A 15,889-nucleotide genomic window follows, 5' to 3' on the forward strand; every position below is an offset into this window, starting at 1 on the left:
TTGTCCTCTTTTGTTGCGAAATGGCGCATAAAGACTATGTTTTTGTCATCGTTTACTACGGTGGAGATTTTGTGATTGGGGAGGATGAGTGGGAGTATGAGGGGGGGAATGAGGGTACTATCTTTGTAGATATAAAGAAGGCATCTTATATTGGATTTGTTAGGGATATAGTGACATTTTTGCCTTGTAGAGTACAAAAGTTATTGTACTGTGTTCCTGGGAAAGGCTTGAGAGATGGTTTGAGAGTTTTGGAAGATGATAATGGTTTTAGGGATGTCTTATATCATTATCTTCATGGCGAAGAGGCGAAAGTGTTTGTTGAAAACAATAGTGAGGACGAACATGATGACACGAGATACCACCGAAGTAGGAGAAGGAGGAGATGAAGTAGGTCATGATGGACGGGATGGGGAGGAGAGGGCGCGAGATTTGTTCACCGGAGCGATTGTGACATGGGTGATGTCACCATCACTGAATTAGATTGGGAAGTAGCTGAATCCGGTGAGGGTGACGATGACGATGAAGGGTTGGCTGCTGAAGCTGAAAATTTGTTAATCTTAAGTGACGCCGACGATGAGGAGCTTACAGTCAAGGAAAAAACAAAGGGACTTTTGTCGAGATAGATTTGCAACTTTGCATGTAGCTGTTCATCCAAACGAGAGACGAAGGCCCTGCGAGATGTTGGTGTTGCTGGCCGGGTCGGAGACAGATTATGAAGAAAGCATCGACACCGCAACTTCCCAGGACGAAGTTGAAGAAGATCAACGAGCTGTGCGTAGAAGGAAAAGTAAGTTTCCTTCCTATGATCCATCTGTTGCATCTCCTACTTTGTCAGTAGGTATGAAATTCCATGATGCGATACAATTTAGGGAAGCTATCTTGAGTTCTTCCATTGCTGCACAAAGAAATATTGATTTCATTAGAAATACCAAGAAATTTGTAAGAGCTAGGTGTTCGCAGCAAAACTGTCCATGGAAGATTTACGGTGCGTTTGTTAAGAAGAGTGGGTCTTTTCAGATTAGAGCCTACCAAGAGGAACACACTTGTTCCATTAATTTTCAAAACAAAGGGTAACAAGTTCATGGTTGTCGAAGCACTTCTTCGATCGATCAAGGTGATGCCCAACTTGAAACTTGCTAACTTTAGGATGCTGGTGAAGGAGCGTGTAGGCATCAATGTATCTAGGAATCAGTGCAAAAGAGCAAAGCAAAAGGTGATAAAGGTACTTATTGGTCAGTATGCTAAGGAATATGGGCAGGTGTGGGAGTATGCTTGGGAGTGTAGGCTGCAAAACCCTACAAGTAGAGTGTATGTAGAGGTGATTGAGAGACCACTTCCTGATCATGGGACCAAGTTCGATAAGTTCTATGTGTGCTTTGATGCATGCAGACGAGGTTTTTTAGCTGGTTGTAGACGGATTATAGGATTGGACGGTTTGTTTCTTGAAGGGCTTGTGCAAGGGAGAATTGTTGGCAGCGATTGGAAGAGATGCGAATAACCAAATGTTCCCACTAGCTTGGGCTATTGTAAAGATTGAGAACAAGGACAATTGGTCTTGGTTCTTGAAAAATCGATGGTGACTTGGAGATAACAAACGGGAAGGGTGGGCATTCACGAGTGACCAACGAAGGTAATGCTTGCTTTTGAAAAGTTTAGTCAATAGTTTGCTTTGCTTTGCTTTGTAATATGAACATGTAATTTGCTATAATATTTCTTACTTTGAATTATTGCGGGGATTGGTTCCGCGATGTAGCCGAGTTGTTGCCCCATGCTGAACATCGAATGTGTGCGCGGCACATATACGGAAAGTGGGCAAAGAACTATAAAGGGGATAAGCTGCAATTGCAATTTTGGCAATTAGCAAAGAGTGCAAACATGGCTGACTTTAGAATAGCCAAAGAAGGACTGCTTCGAGTTGACAAAGGAAGGTTGTGCTACCCTATTTCAACTAGAACCGAAGCATTGGTGCGGGGCATTCTTGTGAGGAGTTCAAGTGCGATAACGTCGACAACAACATTTGTGAAGTATTTAATTCGAAGATAATAGATGCCGAGATGCAAACCAGTCATCTCAATGCTTGAAGATATACGAGTTGCGGTTATGACTCGGCTGCAGAAACAAAGAGATGAGGCTGCAAAGTGGACAAGACAATATGGTCCTAGGATTGTGAAGAAATTGGATGACAACTTGGCTGCAAGTACGCATTGTCATCCCATTTGGAATGGAGATGACGGATATGAGATAATGAAGGGTGCGAGATAAGTATGTTGTCAATCTAGGAAGTAGGAAGTGTTCATGTAGATCATGGCAAGTAAGTGGAATTCCATGTGCACATGCCATATGTGCCATCCAGTTGAAGGGCGACAATATAGATGATTACATCGATGATTGGTACCATAAATCAAAGTATCTTGCTTCCTATCAGTTCATGATGCAGCCAATTAGAAGTAGCAAGTTTTGGGAGCCCACGGATCGTGAAGCACCTCTACCTTTGCCCCTTTGAAGAAGACAATTGGAAGGACAAAACGAAGACGAAGAATGGCGGAGGGAGAGGTCTCGGGTCGGCAAAGAATGAGCGGGGAGGGTGCAAAGATCACGTGCTCTTATTGTCGCCTAACAGGCCACAATATTAAAGGTTGTCAATTGAGGAAGCAACAACGGTTGAGGCAAGGTGAAGGGCCTAGTGAAGAGACAGTTGGAGAAATGCACACGGCGGGGCCAAGTGAGTATTTGTTCTTGGTCAACAAGTAGAACCCCGGTAAGTCATGAAATTTATTTTATGTTTATGTTGCTTTCTTGTCGTTTATCATAAAAATGTACATAATGATATCCTATTTGGCCTTGTATGTAATGTGTTTGTTAGGTCACAAGAAGAACCTCGGTAAGTCATGGCCCGAACAGCTGTTCGAAGAAGGCAAGGTAGAACACAGCCCTAGGTAAAGGATTGGCCCAAGTGGCAGCATCACGGCCGGGTGAAGGATTGACCCAAGCGGCATCACGGCCAGCTAAAGGATTGACCCAAGCGCAGCATCACGGCCGGTGCGATCATTTGTTCTTCAGCGGCGAAAGAAATACCCAGTGCTAAATTCAATCAATTTGTATTCAGTTTTTATTATTATATGTCTCGATATTATATTTATGGTATCTTTTCGCCTCTTTCTCGGGTTCGAAGAAAGCAAGTTCGAACTCAGCGCCAGCGAAGGAGCCACCTCAAGGATCATCACAGGAGCCACCTCAAGGATCATCACAGGAGCCACCTCAAGGATCATCACAGGAGCCACCAGAAGAATCACTGCAAGGGGCACCACAAGTACCACCACCAGTACCACCAGAAGGCCAAACAGAAGGAGGTGTCACCTTTGAAGTTGAAGGGCTACACGAAGGACAACTAGAACAAGGCCGGGTGAAGGGCGGTACACAAAGGCCATCTAGAAGACGCCCAACACAATGGGTCGAACAAGCCTCGGGCTGTAGTTAAAGGGCCCAAGAAAGCGGGACAAAGGGGCAACAAATCACAAGTTCTGAAAGTGACGCCCTATTCAAACAAGAGGGCACTTGGGAAGAGGTTCGAGACAATATGGCTATGGCACGTATACGAGATGAGCCTCTTTGGAGCAGTCATTCTCAATGTAAGTTTTATTGGCTGCATTTAATTTAATTTATGCTGTAGATTTTTGCTAACAATTTATTGTTTTTTTGTAGCACAGGAGAAGTTCGAAGTTCTTATCTCGGGCCCAACTCAGAATCGACGGCTGCACCAACAAAAAAGAAGAAAACATCAACATCAAGCTGTGCCAAAAAAATAAGAGAAAGAACCCGGCTCGAGCTCGAGCTCCGGCTCAGCTCCATCTCCGGCTCCGGCTCCGGCTCCTTTTGATTCAATTCGGCCTATGACATTTGCAGCTCCATCGAGTCGGTGGATGCGAGAAGGTTGAAGAAGAAGTTGCACGTCCGGTTAGAAAGAGTGCCAGAATTATGAATCAAGTGAAAGGCCCATCGAAAGGAGGACGAACGGGGGTGTCGTGCATATTGATTGATGAGATGAGATGTGATAGGATTTGTGGAGCTTAGGAGTAAAAACAGTTATGTAAACGATGATGTTGTCGTGCATATAGAAAGTCTATGCATCGATGGTTATCTTTTGTTTTTTTTCTTTAGTTTGTCATTCATTGATGTTGTCAGACTCAGACTCACACTTGATGAAATATCAATGAAATGAATGTTGTCAGACTCAGACTTGATGATATTAATATCAATGAAATGATCTTCGCTGCTTGTCAATTTATGTTGTTGTTTATCATGGATTCTGGCTTTTACTTGTTCTCTTCTTTGTTGGTGTTACGTGGTGATAGCTGGAGTCTTTGGTGTATCTAGTGATGGTGGATGGTGATGTTTGGTGGTAGGTGGTAGTCGGTTTGTTGGTGGGGTGCTAATGTCGTGGGTGGGGTCTTTGGTGTGGCTGATGGTGATGCCTGGTGATTATTGGTTTGTGGTGGGGTTATAGGCTTAAGCGGCTGCACCTACACACAGTACAAGTGTGCGGTTGCACATCTTACACCATGTCTTGGTGCAAACTAGTGCAAGCGAGCCTTGCACTAGTATCTTGTGCAGCAACACCACCAGCATGGTGGTGGTGGAGCGCCTAGTGTGTAGTGTGGATAGTGGTGATGGTTGGTGGTGTCGCCGGTCTTTGGTGGCTGGCGCAATTTTACAGAAAACCGACAAAAAAATTGGCACTTAACCGATCCTATTCTAAAAAAACTTGGCATAGCTGTTCACTTTTAACTACAAGTGACACTTAACCGATCACTTTAACAATAACTTGACACTAAAGTGATCCTTTTTCATCGCGACTAGCACTTACGTGATTACTTTTGAATACAACTTATGGCACTCGGGTAATGACTCATGTTTGTCTTGTGTATATGTCGGTCCGCATCAAAACGAGAGAACATGATTCTGCATTGCAAAACGAGAGAAGATGATTCTGCATCAAAACGAGAGAAGATGATGGTAAACTTATGGCAAGTCCATACCACAGCACAAACGACAACAAAGCAACAATGATCTTGTTCCACAACACAAACTTCTTCGCATCTTTCAAAAAGAAAAAACCCAACGTTTAATCCAGAACAACACCATTTTTAACTATGGCAGTCGCAGAAACTTTTTCTCATTCTCAAGTACTTTACATTTCATCATAAAGTACAATAGACAACAAAACAACACCATAATACACGCTTGGTAACACTTTCGTTCAATCTTCATCATTGGGACTTCATTCTTGAAAGGTTTAGTTGAAGATGCTTGAGCGTGCATTGACACTTCATTCTTGAAAGTTTCACTTGAAGACACTTGAGCTTGCATTGAGTCAACATCGTCCAAGTCGTCCACGAACACGAGATGAAGATTGCTGTCTTTTATGAAGTAGATCCAATATCACCTCGTGGCTCGGTCGAGAGAACTTCTCATCAATCCATTTGAAGTATTTGCACTTCGACGCTTCTTTATATCGGGCGCATCCATAAAATCTTCTCCCAGGATTGATTTGAGTCCACGATGTTCTTCTTGGACTCGGTAACCCACAAAAACAGAAACGCTGGCCTTCTCCTTCGCTTCGATGAGAGGAAATTGAGGCGCTGCTGCGAGTCACGCTCTCCATTTCCAAGATTCGACGAAGGAATTTTGGGCAAATGAAAATTAGGGTTCGAGACTTCAATTCGAGCACTTCAATAGGGATTTTGGCCGATTTAGGGTTTTAGATTTGGGGCATTTGGGGAGACGACGTCGTTTTTGGAAGATTTGGGGCTTTTATTATGGAGACGACGTCGTTTCGGTGACGAGCGCCGACTCAGCTCTCCGGCGAGCCACGTTGGCAAAAATAGTAATAAAATAGTGCCACGTATGATTTCCGGCAAGGGTCGCCGGAGGTGGCATAAGTGTCCCACTTGAAAAAAAGTGGCACTTAAGTGTACCGTTTGGAAGTTATGGCACTTAAGTGTCCCGGCGTGCCAAGTTATGGCACTTGTGGTGTTCTTCTGCCCACACTTATGTTAGTATGAGATAGCGCTTATCACTAGTCAATTCAATTTCAATATTATAAACAGACATAAATATCAAATTTGTTGTCCATGTCAAAACATTACGGTAACCCTCATCACGTGACAAGGTCCGAGAATTACATCAGTTGTAGCTAAGCTCCATACATTACATCAACTGTGATAATGTCCCCGAGATCACATCGAGTATGTGTCGTGCCATAATATAGGATTTTCCTTTCGGTAACCATGTAATGCAAATTTTATTAAAATATAGAAGTGGTAAAACTAAACATAATTTCGGGCCCATTATTAGAAAATATTTACTTAGTACAACAAGTAGACTCTTGGGCCGAAAGCCCCCATTTTTAGTAAAATTACGAAAACTCCCTCTGAGGTTCGGTGTTAGGTTCGTGAGCCCGGCATATCCAGATAGCTCAAAAACATTTATAAGTAAGTTCCACATAATTAACCATTAGGATTCGCCTCAGTGGCCACCCTTTCAATATGGAAGGAGGAGGTGAGGGGTTTAAATCCCAACATTCTCAGGGAGGGGATGGGATAAGGACGCGTAAGTTTCAGAATGGGGTTTTGACTCCTACGCCCTGCAAGAGGTAGGGCAAAAAGTCTCGAGAGTGAGTGTAGAGTAGGAATAGAGTAAGACTGACAAAAAAAAAAATCCACATAATTTTCCGGAGAATCAATTTTCCCGTGAAATCGTCAAAAAATCAAGTTTTTCCACAAATTCTTAGCATTTAAAATACTTTCCAAACTACTGACCAAAAAAAAAAAAATACTTTCCAAACTAACACCAGAACTTCCTAAGCTCACTCTTCAATAATTTTTAGAGATGGATAACGAAACAATAAACATAGAGAAATTTTTACACACGCAAAACATAACTTTCCAGAATTTGATTTAATTTCTTATGTATCCACATGCACAAATATTTTCATTAAAAAAAAAAATACTTCGACATGCCAAAATTATACCCTGTTATTTTTCCACCTAAAGAAACATAAATATATAACTTTCCATCCAGGAGGGCAACAAAATTCCAAGTATGCTATTTCTATCAAAAATTCGTAATATTCCAAAAATCTCCGAAAATTGCAATGCTTCCAAAAATTTCTAAAAAATGACACAACCAGCGTCAATATCCAATACCAGAGTAAGCTATACGAGTCCTTCGAAGTTATTCCTTTTGCAAAGAACATAAAATTTCAAGATTTTCAAACTTCTAGTTTCGAGTTGTCCAATTTAAGGGGGTCAATTCTCACTCCATAGCTAACCAAATTAAGGGTTCTAGGTGTTTATGGAAAGATCTCGCGTAATTCTACGAATATATAACAAGGATCAACCATAAAGATACTCCATAGAGATTGTATATTAGTCAGGAATTTACCCATTGATCAGCCTCATGGGGTAATCTTTCGTACGAACTTCCCCCTTTAATTTTGGGGAACATTTTCATTCCTTTTTTCTGCCGAATTTTGCATTCTGTAGGTATGAAAGATCAGGCAACTCTCCTATGGAATTTCCGTCCTCAATTGACAATATTTGCAAGAATTCCAAGTCCTCCAAACCTTGCATCTCATTTAGCGGCGGGCAACTTTTCAGTGACGACACCTAGAGCTCCTTTAAGCTTGAAAGACTGGAAAGCCTCACAAACAATATACAAGCTGTCAAATCTGGATGATGCGCATTCTCTAGCTGCCCAAGCACATCGTGAAACTGAATCTCTCTTAGCCAACATGTACAGAGGTTTAACCAGCACAAATTTCTCAAGTTCGAATAGAGCCTCCATTCTGTAGGTGACTTGACATCATACAGAGTCAATTCTTCAAGACTGGACAGAAGCCATGTCATAGATCGTGGGTCGAGACATGTTATTGGGACTAGTGGGGGCCCAAAAAGGGAACTCAAGTTAGTCGGAGGCAAGTTGAGATTTGGAAATACGAGGCCCAAACGCTCCTGTTTAAATGACCTCCCAAGCCACTCCATCAGTTGACTTTGAACTGGTCCTCCACTCATTAAGGTAATTACTTACACCAATATGAGCTTACTTAGTCGGTTTTGAGAGATTGGGGACTGTCTGCAATGAATGATGAAAAGGAACACTCAACACTCTTAAACTCATATGGAGTTATGGTACAATTTGAAGTCCACTGCAATTCAACAAATAAAGTTGTTCGAGATGAGAAAGCTTGACTAAATTAGCAATCTCCTAAAGTTGCTCCATGAGAAGTCTAGGATTCTCGACAAGGATTGTTGCCCAATTACACTAGGAATTTCCTCCATATCGCCCTCAGCACAAAAATCTCTAAGATTCTTCAGCATTCCAATGGCCTTTGTTAGCTCTCTTATATCATTCCAAATCTTTGTACACATTAACATTTTAAGATTTTTAATGGAATTAGGTAATTTTTGAAATGTTCACTTCATATAAATCTAACTCAGGCAGTGATTCCAGTCCTCCAATTGAGTTGGCAGTTGTCTTAACTTGCAATCAAATAAATCTATAGCCAGCAACCTATTGAGATTACTGGTAGATTCAAGTAACTCAATAGCACACGTTTCACAGAAATCCAACTTGAGCAATGACTCAAGTCGTCCAGTTGAATTTGGTAGCTCTCTTATCCGACTCCCATGCAATCCATTGTCTCCAGTCTTTTCAGATTGTTGATAGAATCAGACAATTTTGTAATATTTGTATCAAGTAGTTTAATCTCAATTAGCGATTCTAGTCCCCTAAACAAAAACCATAGACTTTTATATATATGTTATGCAATTGTTAGTTAGACCATGGTCAATGTTCTTTTTAACTGCGTCTTATTCTTGATCTAGTAGTTCTTGCGTTACTTTGTGGTCTTGAGTGCTTATATTGTTGAACTCGATAGTGATTTACTCTGCTGCCTCGTATTCATGCTGGTGATCTGTTATTTTCCTTTCCCTCAGGTTTTCTCCGCAGTACATAGTGACAGAATATGTATCTGGATAACTAGTTGTGTGGATATTTATGGATTCTGGTAGATGAATATCCTCAGAACCATACCTTGTCACAGCAACTCGCCACCTTTACTTAAAGCATAGGTATCATAAAGTCATTCCCTGTTCTAATATCCATGTAAGACATTTTTACGGGGTTCAAGTTGGCATACAATCACATATCAGAAGTACTCAATGGATCAAAGGGAGTAAGGATCTGTTTGGTGAATGCGTCACATGTTTAGCCCTCCAATCGAAAGCTTTCGGTATTCCGATCTGTTATATTTTGTGTTGTTGAGCTCTCCAATCGAAATTCTAGCTTGCCATTTACTCCAATTGTACCTCGTGCTTCCATAAATCATTACCTGATGACTTTGTATTCCTTTAAGGACCTCCACTACATATGTGACTAGCTAAATTAATCTCCTTACCCAAAGACCAATTTAAGTGAGGCTAATGATATTTACACTTCCTTACACAACTATTACACAAATACCTTACGTATTAAGTTCTAATAGGACTGTGTAAAAAGGTTACTATCATTAAATATAATCCAAATTGTCTTAGCAAACAAGAAGTCCCTATAAGCATTTCTTAAAGAATGTAGACAACCATTTTATTCCATCAACTAGTATTTCTATAGCCATCATCCCATAACGAACCACAATATAGTTTCCACAATAATGTAATTAATAATCTACGAATCATGACTAAGACCTTCCTTTTTTTCCTTTCTCTCAAAATTCACGGATATTACAAAAGCATTTGGTGCTTAATTATTCTAAAACTCAAGGTGAACATGTGCGTCCTATATAGTGAATATTTCTAATTGGAACAAAAAGAAAATTGCTCAGGAAAAGAAAAAGAAAAATAAAATATTGGGGAAGAAGAAATAAAAGGAGATTTCATCGACCGTAAGAGGATATAAGATAATTCTCTCTTTCCAGAGTTGGCTGTTGATATCATCCACGCTGTGACTGAGTATCCTTCCACTCTTTGTAAACGCCATCAAAGGCAGGAGAAATCCCGCATCCGTTAAGTGTCAAATGACACGTTTCTGGAAGACATAATTCGGGCAAATTTTGCAGTGGACAATGTGCGAGATTCACTCGCCGCAGTTTCTTTAATTCTGATAGATCGGGCAACCTCTCTTAGGAACTACATCTGTGAATAAACAATGCCTCGAGCAATTCCAATTTCTCCGCGCCTTGGATTTCCGTTAGCCCCGGACAAGCAAGCACAGTCAGATCTTGAAGCCCCTTTAATCTTGATACCGATAGCCTCTCAAGCAATTTACTCTCCCTCACATCCAAACTATGGAGTTTCTCCAGCTGTTGTCCAAGCGCATTATCGAAGTCCACCTCCCTCAGCCAACATTTACCAAGGTTCAAAGTGGACAGATTTGTCAAGTAGGAAAAGAGTGACATTCCTATCGGTGACTTTACATTGACTAGAGACAATCTTTCGAGATTGGACGGGAGCTCCATCAAAAAGTGGGGGTCAACACAAGTCATCTCAAGACTCTGAAGCCGAGAAAGAGTAACCAAATTAATAGGAGGAAATATGACATCTCTCATGCATAGTGTCATTCTCTCAAGTTTAGATAATCCCTCGATCCACTCTATATTTGGAGCTCCTTGTGTGAAGTCTACCAACTGAGTGCCGCCCCACACATGGAGGTCGACTACGTTAGTTAGGTACGAGAGGTTAGGGGCTGTCCATAATAAATGAGGTGGGAACTCCAACTCCTTCAAACTCATAGGGAGTTCTGGCAACTGTTCAAATTGATCACATTGACACAAACAAAGTTGTTGGAGATGAGAAAGCTGATTCATAGTTGTGGGTAATCTCCTAATTTTACTACTTCTTAGGTCTAGCATCCTCAAAAAGGACAAATCTCCTATTTCAATTGGAATTTCACCCTCTAGATTTTCACAAAATCGAGCTTCCAAATCTTTTAGACTCTCCAACATCCCTATGGCTTTTGGTAGCTCTCTTATCGCACTCCCATCTAGACATAAAATCTCCAACCTTTTGAGATTTCCAATCGAAGATGGTAATTCTGAGATACATGTTCCCCTCAAATCTAGATTGAGCAAGGACTGTAGCCCTCCTATTGCATTCGGTAGCTGCTTTATCTGAGTCCCAAGAAGACTCATCTTCCTTAACATTTTAAGATCTCCAATAGAATGAGGTAAACTTGTGATTCTCGTGTTATTCAATTCCAATTCAAGCAGCGATTTCAATTGTCCAATAGAGTCTGGAAGTGTTTCAAGGAAACAAAAAGAAGCTAAAGACAAATACTCTAGACGTGTCATCTCTCCAATGGAATGATGAAGTTCTTGAATTTGCATCCTTTCCATTTTAAGTGTTGAGAGGGATTTTAGACCACCTAATACGTAAGGTACTGCAAAAAGGTTGCAATTGTCTCTCTTTGGGAATTCCATCGGGCTGATTTGTAGGTGCTTTAGGTGCTCTAGTTTAAAAAAAGAGCCATCAACCACTAGCAAGGTTGTACAACCTTGAAGAATCAATCTCTTCAAATTTGAGCACTTTGAAAAGTCAGGAGTCCTTCTTAAGCTTGGGCAATGAGTGATTCGTATAACTTTCAAGTTCTCGCTCACCTAGAAAAACAAACCAAGAATCAGCCAAGTCAAGAAAGGCTAACTAGTAAATTTGGTTAGCGTGACATATGTGAGAATAGGTAAATTGCATGGTGCGATTTTGTACCAGGCATGACCTCCATCCAGCCCAATCTTCAGTGATGTTGCTTCCTGAAAGTTCGAGCACGGCTAGTTTCTTGAGACATAAATTCATCGCGTTTAATTCTGAAGGGCAATCACTCCAAGAGAGCCATATTAACTTGGAGAGAAGATTCTTAAAGTCCCCAACCAAGTTCCCACCCTCTAATTCCAAGAATCTTACATTAGGAAGGTTGGCAAAGTCTTCACTAGTGAAAATGTGCACTTTGGAGAGTCCCGTTAGTTTGAGTGCTATGACTTTGCTAGTCCCCTGGCATAAGTGAACATTTAAACTAAATGACAAACATGATTTTGGACAAGTTTGAGGAGCTTGACTATGGTCAATAATGAAACACACACTATCGCTTTGCACATATCTAAATTGAGAATAGCATAAGAAAGAGTTAACATGACTTGTTCATGCAACTGCAAAGAGTTCTTCGTCCTGTATAAAGCATAATAATATCTCTAATCCAGCAAATTTATGTCGCAAGATGATAATAAACTTTATTATCATTGAGTGAAACTGTTTGATAGAAAATTCTATCTACACATTTAATTGCTTTCAAAACATAAAAAACCTGCAATGGTTTAGCAATTAAGAAAAAAATTGCCGGACTGATTTCTAACCGTGTCTTAAATGTATAACCCTATTGCGACTCTGTGGATCAATGTACTTTGTGTAAATCTTGAGTTTCCAAGACGAGGACAGGAACCGGAAAGTCATACTCATTTTAGAAGTCATTGGTAATCCTACGGAATACGGGATCAATGTAAAAAAAAATCACTTTCATAATACTACTAACATTCAACCAACCACTAGTTACTAATCCATATATTGCAGGAAAGCTCTGCCGGACTATGCACGCAAAGGGTCGTTGACGATGTCTCAATGCAAAGTGATGTAGCTAATGATTGCCAACTTAGCAGAAAAGAATAAAATCAGCTTTGAAAAGCATTGATGGCCTAGGAAGTGGCAATCTGGATCTGCTTTCACATAATACAATTTTTGTATTAACGTATTTCTTGAAGCGTTTGATAGTAATGACTTTCACGTTGTAAGTGTAACTGATCAACACCTTTTAGATATGATATGTAATGATATTACCATTTTGAACTCCTATGCAAATCTTTTCTTTGCCAAAAGAAAATTTGACCAAAAAAATTTATGTGCAAGAAACTAACTCCGCAGCCGTTGGTAAATGCTTTTTTTTTCTTAGAGGAAAATAGCAAAGTGACTATAGCATACCTCTTTCATCTGAACCACGTCCAAGGCAATCTTGGGTAACCATAACCTACTCCGCTTCCCCAGAAAATTGACATCTTCGCATTGAACAATTTCTCTTCCAAGATCTCTAAGTTGATCATGCATCCATAGTGTATCATTTTTTTCAATCTTTATTAAAGACATACGAGCAAGGACGAGTACTTCACTTTTTGGGAAATAGTTGGAAGCTTTCCACATATAGTACGGGTAGAGTCTTTCTCTCCCAATGAAGTAGCATGCAATATCAAGAAAGATCTCTCTCTGACAATGCTCTAACATATCATAACTAATCTTTAATTTATTAAAGACTTCTTGCCTAGGCACCAAATCTAGTTTCTTCAATGTGTCTTTCCAAAACTTTTTGCTTTTGCAATATAATGAGGAACCAATAACTTCAAGAGCTAGTGGAAGTCCACCTGTTTTGTTAGTAATTTTGCAGGAGATATCATCATAGTCATTCAATGGGAAATCCATCCTAAGAGCATGTTTACAAAAAAGCTGAAGAGCATGGAAAGAATTCATTTCTGTCATTTTATAGATTTTAAACTCTTCAGAATGTGCTTGAAAATTGCTCTCTTCGTCCTCCTCTTTGATTGGCAAAAAGTTAATGTCTCTCGTCGTAATGATGATTCTACTTCCTAGACCAAACCAATTGCTCTTTCCTGCTAGTTTAGAGAGTTGGTCCCACTTGTCCATGTCATCAAGAACTAGGAGAACTTTCTTATCACGAAACCTTTCTCCAATTATGTTAATCCCCATGTCAACGGAATCATGGATCTTTGGAGAATCAACTTGGAGAATTTCTAATAATAATTGTTTTTGTAAGTCAATAATTCTACCATGCTGTGCAGATTTGCGAATATCCAAGAGGAAGCTACAACCTTGAAATTGATTAGAGATTCGATTAAAGACGGCACTTGCAAGAGTTGTCTTACCGATACCACCCATTCCATGGATGACTAGGTAACGAACATCACTAGTACCTTCGTTTAGCAAGTCCATGATAGCTTCCACATGATCATGAATCCCAACTAAGTAATCAGGTAGATTTCTCCTCCTTTTCATAAGCTTAGTCAAAACCTCATCAATAATGGTGTTGATGATTTCACCATGGCTGCCATATTGACACAAGAATCTTAGCATGAACCAGATGAAAAATGAACTCTCAAGTTGAGGAATATTGTAGACACGAAGACAATCGAATTTTTGAATAGACAAGATTTGACTTAAAAGAATATTACTTTTTTAAGTAAAAGTAAAAGTAAATCTTGACATGCGAAACAACTAGATCTATACTATGTTTGGATGAGTGGTTCGCAAAAGGGAGAGAAATTATAAATAAATAAATAAATAAAAGAAGAAAGAAAATAGATTGACTAATATACAGTGCTTGGTAGGAGTAATCAAAAGAGAAAAAATGGGAGAAAATTCTACTCCTTATAATCAATTCACTTTTGTTGGAGATCTGAAAAAAAAATAACTATGAAAGGATCCGAAGGGATTAGAAAGAAAAATTATCTTCTCCTCCTTGCCCTTCTTTACATCAGAAAAATAACTAACTTGTCTCTTTCAATTATCATTCCTTCTCTTTGAATTTTTTCAATCTTCCATGGTTTAAAAGAGTAACGAAATTTTCTAATACAATATTATGGAAAAAAAAAAAAAAAAGGCAGTATGGCATTCTTTTTTGGTGCAGTAAGCAGTATAATATTACACAGAGGAAATCATCATCATCTCCATTTAAATTTTACTTCTCTAATAATTTTTTTTTTTTATGTTTTTAATTGCTCGAAAAAAAAAAAAGGAACGCTGATTTCAAACTCAGACTCTTACCCTTTGTCCTTCAAGCCCCATCCCTTGATCCTTGCAACCTCGGTCAAAGCCTCCTTCCATTGCTGAACATCATAAATGCCGAACTTCTCCTCATGCTTTTCAAAAGCATCCAAGTACAATTGAGTTTTGAGCTTCACATCATCAGGATTCACATCATAGAAAATGGGTAGGATCACTTTGTCATTTACTTTGCTCGAGCACTCCACCATTTGCGTGAGCTCACGAAGACACCATGCACTAGATGTGTAATTTCTAGAGAAAATGGGCACATATATTTTGGAGGATTTGATGGCATTTAGGAGCTCACCTCCAATCTGTTCGCCCTTTCGGATCTCTTCATTGTCTCTAAAAACACGAATCCCAGCTCCAACCAGGGAGTGATAGAGGCAATCTGTGAAGTTGAGGCGGGTGTCGGGGCCTCTGAAACTCAAGAACACCTCGAATTCAGCCCCCAACGAAGAATCACTGTCGTTGACACAAGCAGACACCGTCACTGTGTCTTGTGAGTCCCTCTTTCTCTTCATCCTCCTTCAGGAGCTCACAATCTTAACCTGATCCGATCACAGGAGATGTGGAGTCCTTTCTGAATCTGATCTGGAATTCCTTGAGAGGAATTAGCGAAGCGACTGAGACAGGATAATAGCAATGCGCTTTCGATGTTAAGCTTTTACATGGAAGTACATCAAAGCTGAGGAGAAAGAATAAGATGGTGAACAAGTCCCTCTCCAAAAACGGCTTTAAATTTTTTTGGCTTTTTGGGTCGGATAGTTTTGACTTTGAAGCAAGATTTTAAAGAGATGATGTGAACTATGCCGACGCGTGATCATGGTTCTGTGGTCCGAATAGATGCCCCAGAAGCTGCTTGTACCATTATGCTTCTATGGCCGAGAATCGGATAATAATTTCCGTTGTTAGTTTAAAATATCACCAGGACAGCTGTGAATGTCAAGTTGAGAAAAGATTTGCTCGGAGACAACTTTGACACGAGTTTTTCAACACCACCCATATCATGAATCACGACA

General features: G+C 40.0%; 1 protein-coding gene across 1 annotated transcript; it reads right to left on the bottom strand.

The window, feature by feature from the left end:
• Positions 1 to 9,682: 9,682 nt before the first annotated feature.
• On the bottom strand, positions 9,683 to 15,610 carry LOC104451927 (disease resistance protein RPV1). The gene is made up of 4 exons (XM_039315289.1): positions 14,868 to 15,610; positions 13,017 to 14,148; positions 11,757 to 12,038; positions 9,683 to 11,650 (listed from the first exon to the last, which is right to left on the bottom strand). The coding sequence occupies exons 1-4, from the start codon at positions 15,389 to 15,391 to the stop codon at positions 10,178 to 10,180; spliced, it is 3,411 nt and encodes a 1,136-aa protein (XP_039171223.1). The 5' UTR covers positions 15,392 to 15,610; the 3' UTR covers positions 9,683 to 10,177.
• Between the last annotated feature and the right edge of the window lie 279 nt (positions 15,611 to 15,889).

This window comes from Eucalyptus grandis, chromosome 6 (genome assembly GCF_016545825.1).
Source record: "Eucalyptus grandis isolate ANBG69807.140 chromosome 6, ASM1654582v1, whole genome shotgun sequence".
In the NCBI taxonomy this organism is placed as follows: Eukaryota; Viridiplantae; Streptophyta; class Magnoliopsida; order Myrtales; family Myrtaceae; genus Eucalyptus; species Eucalyptus grandis.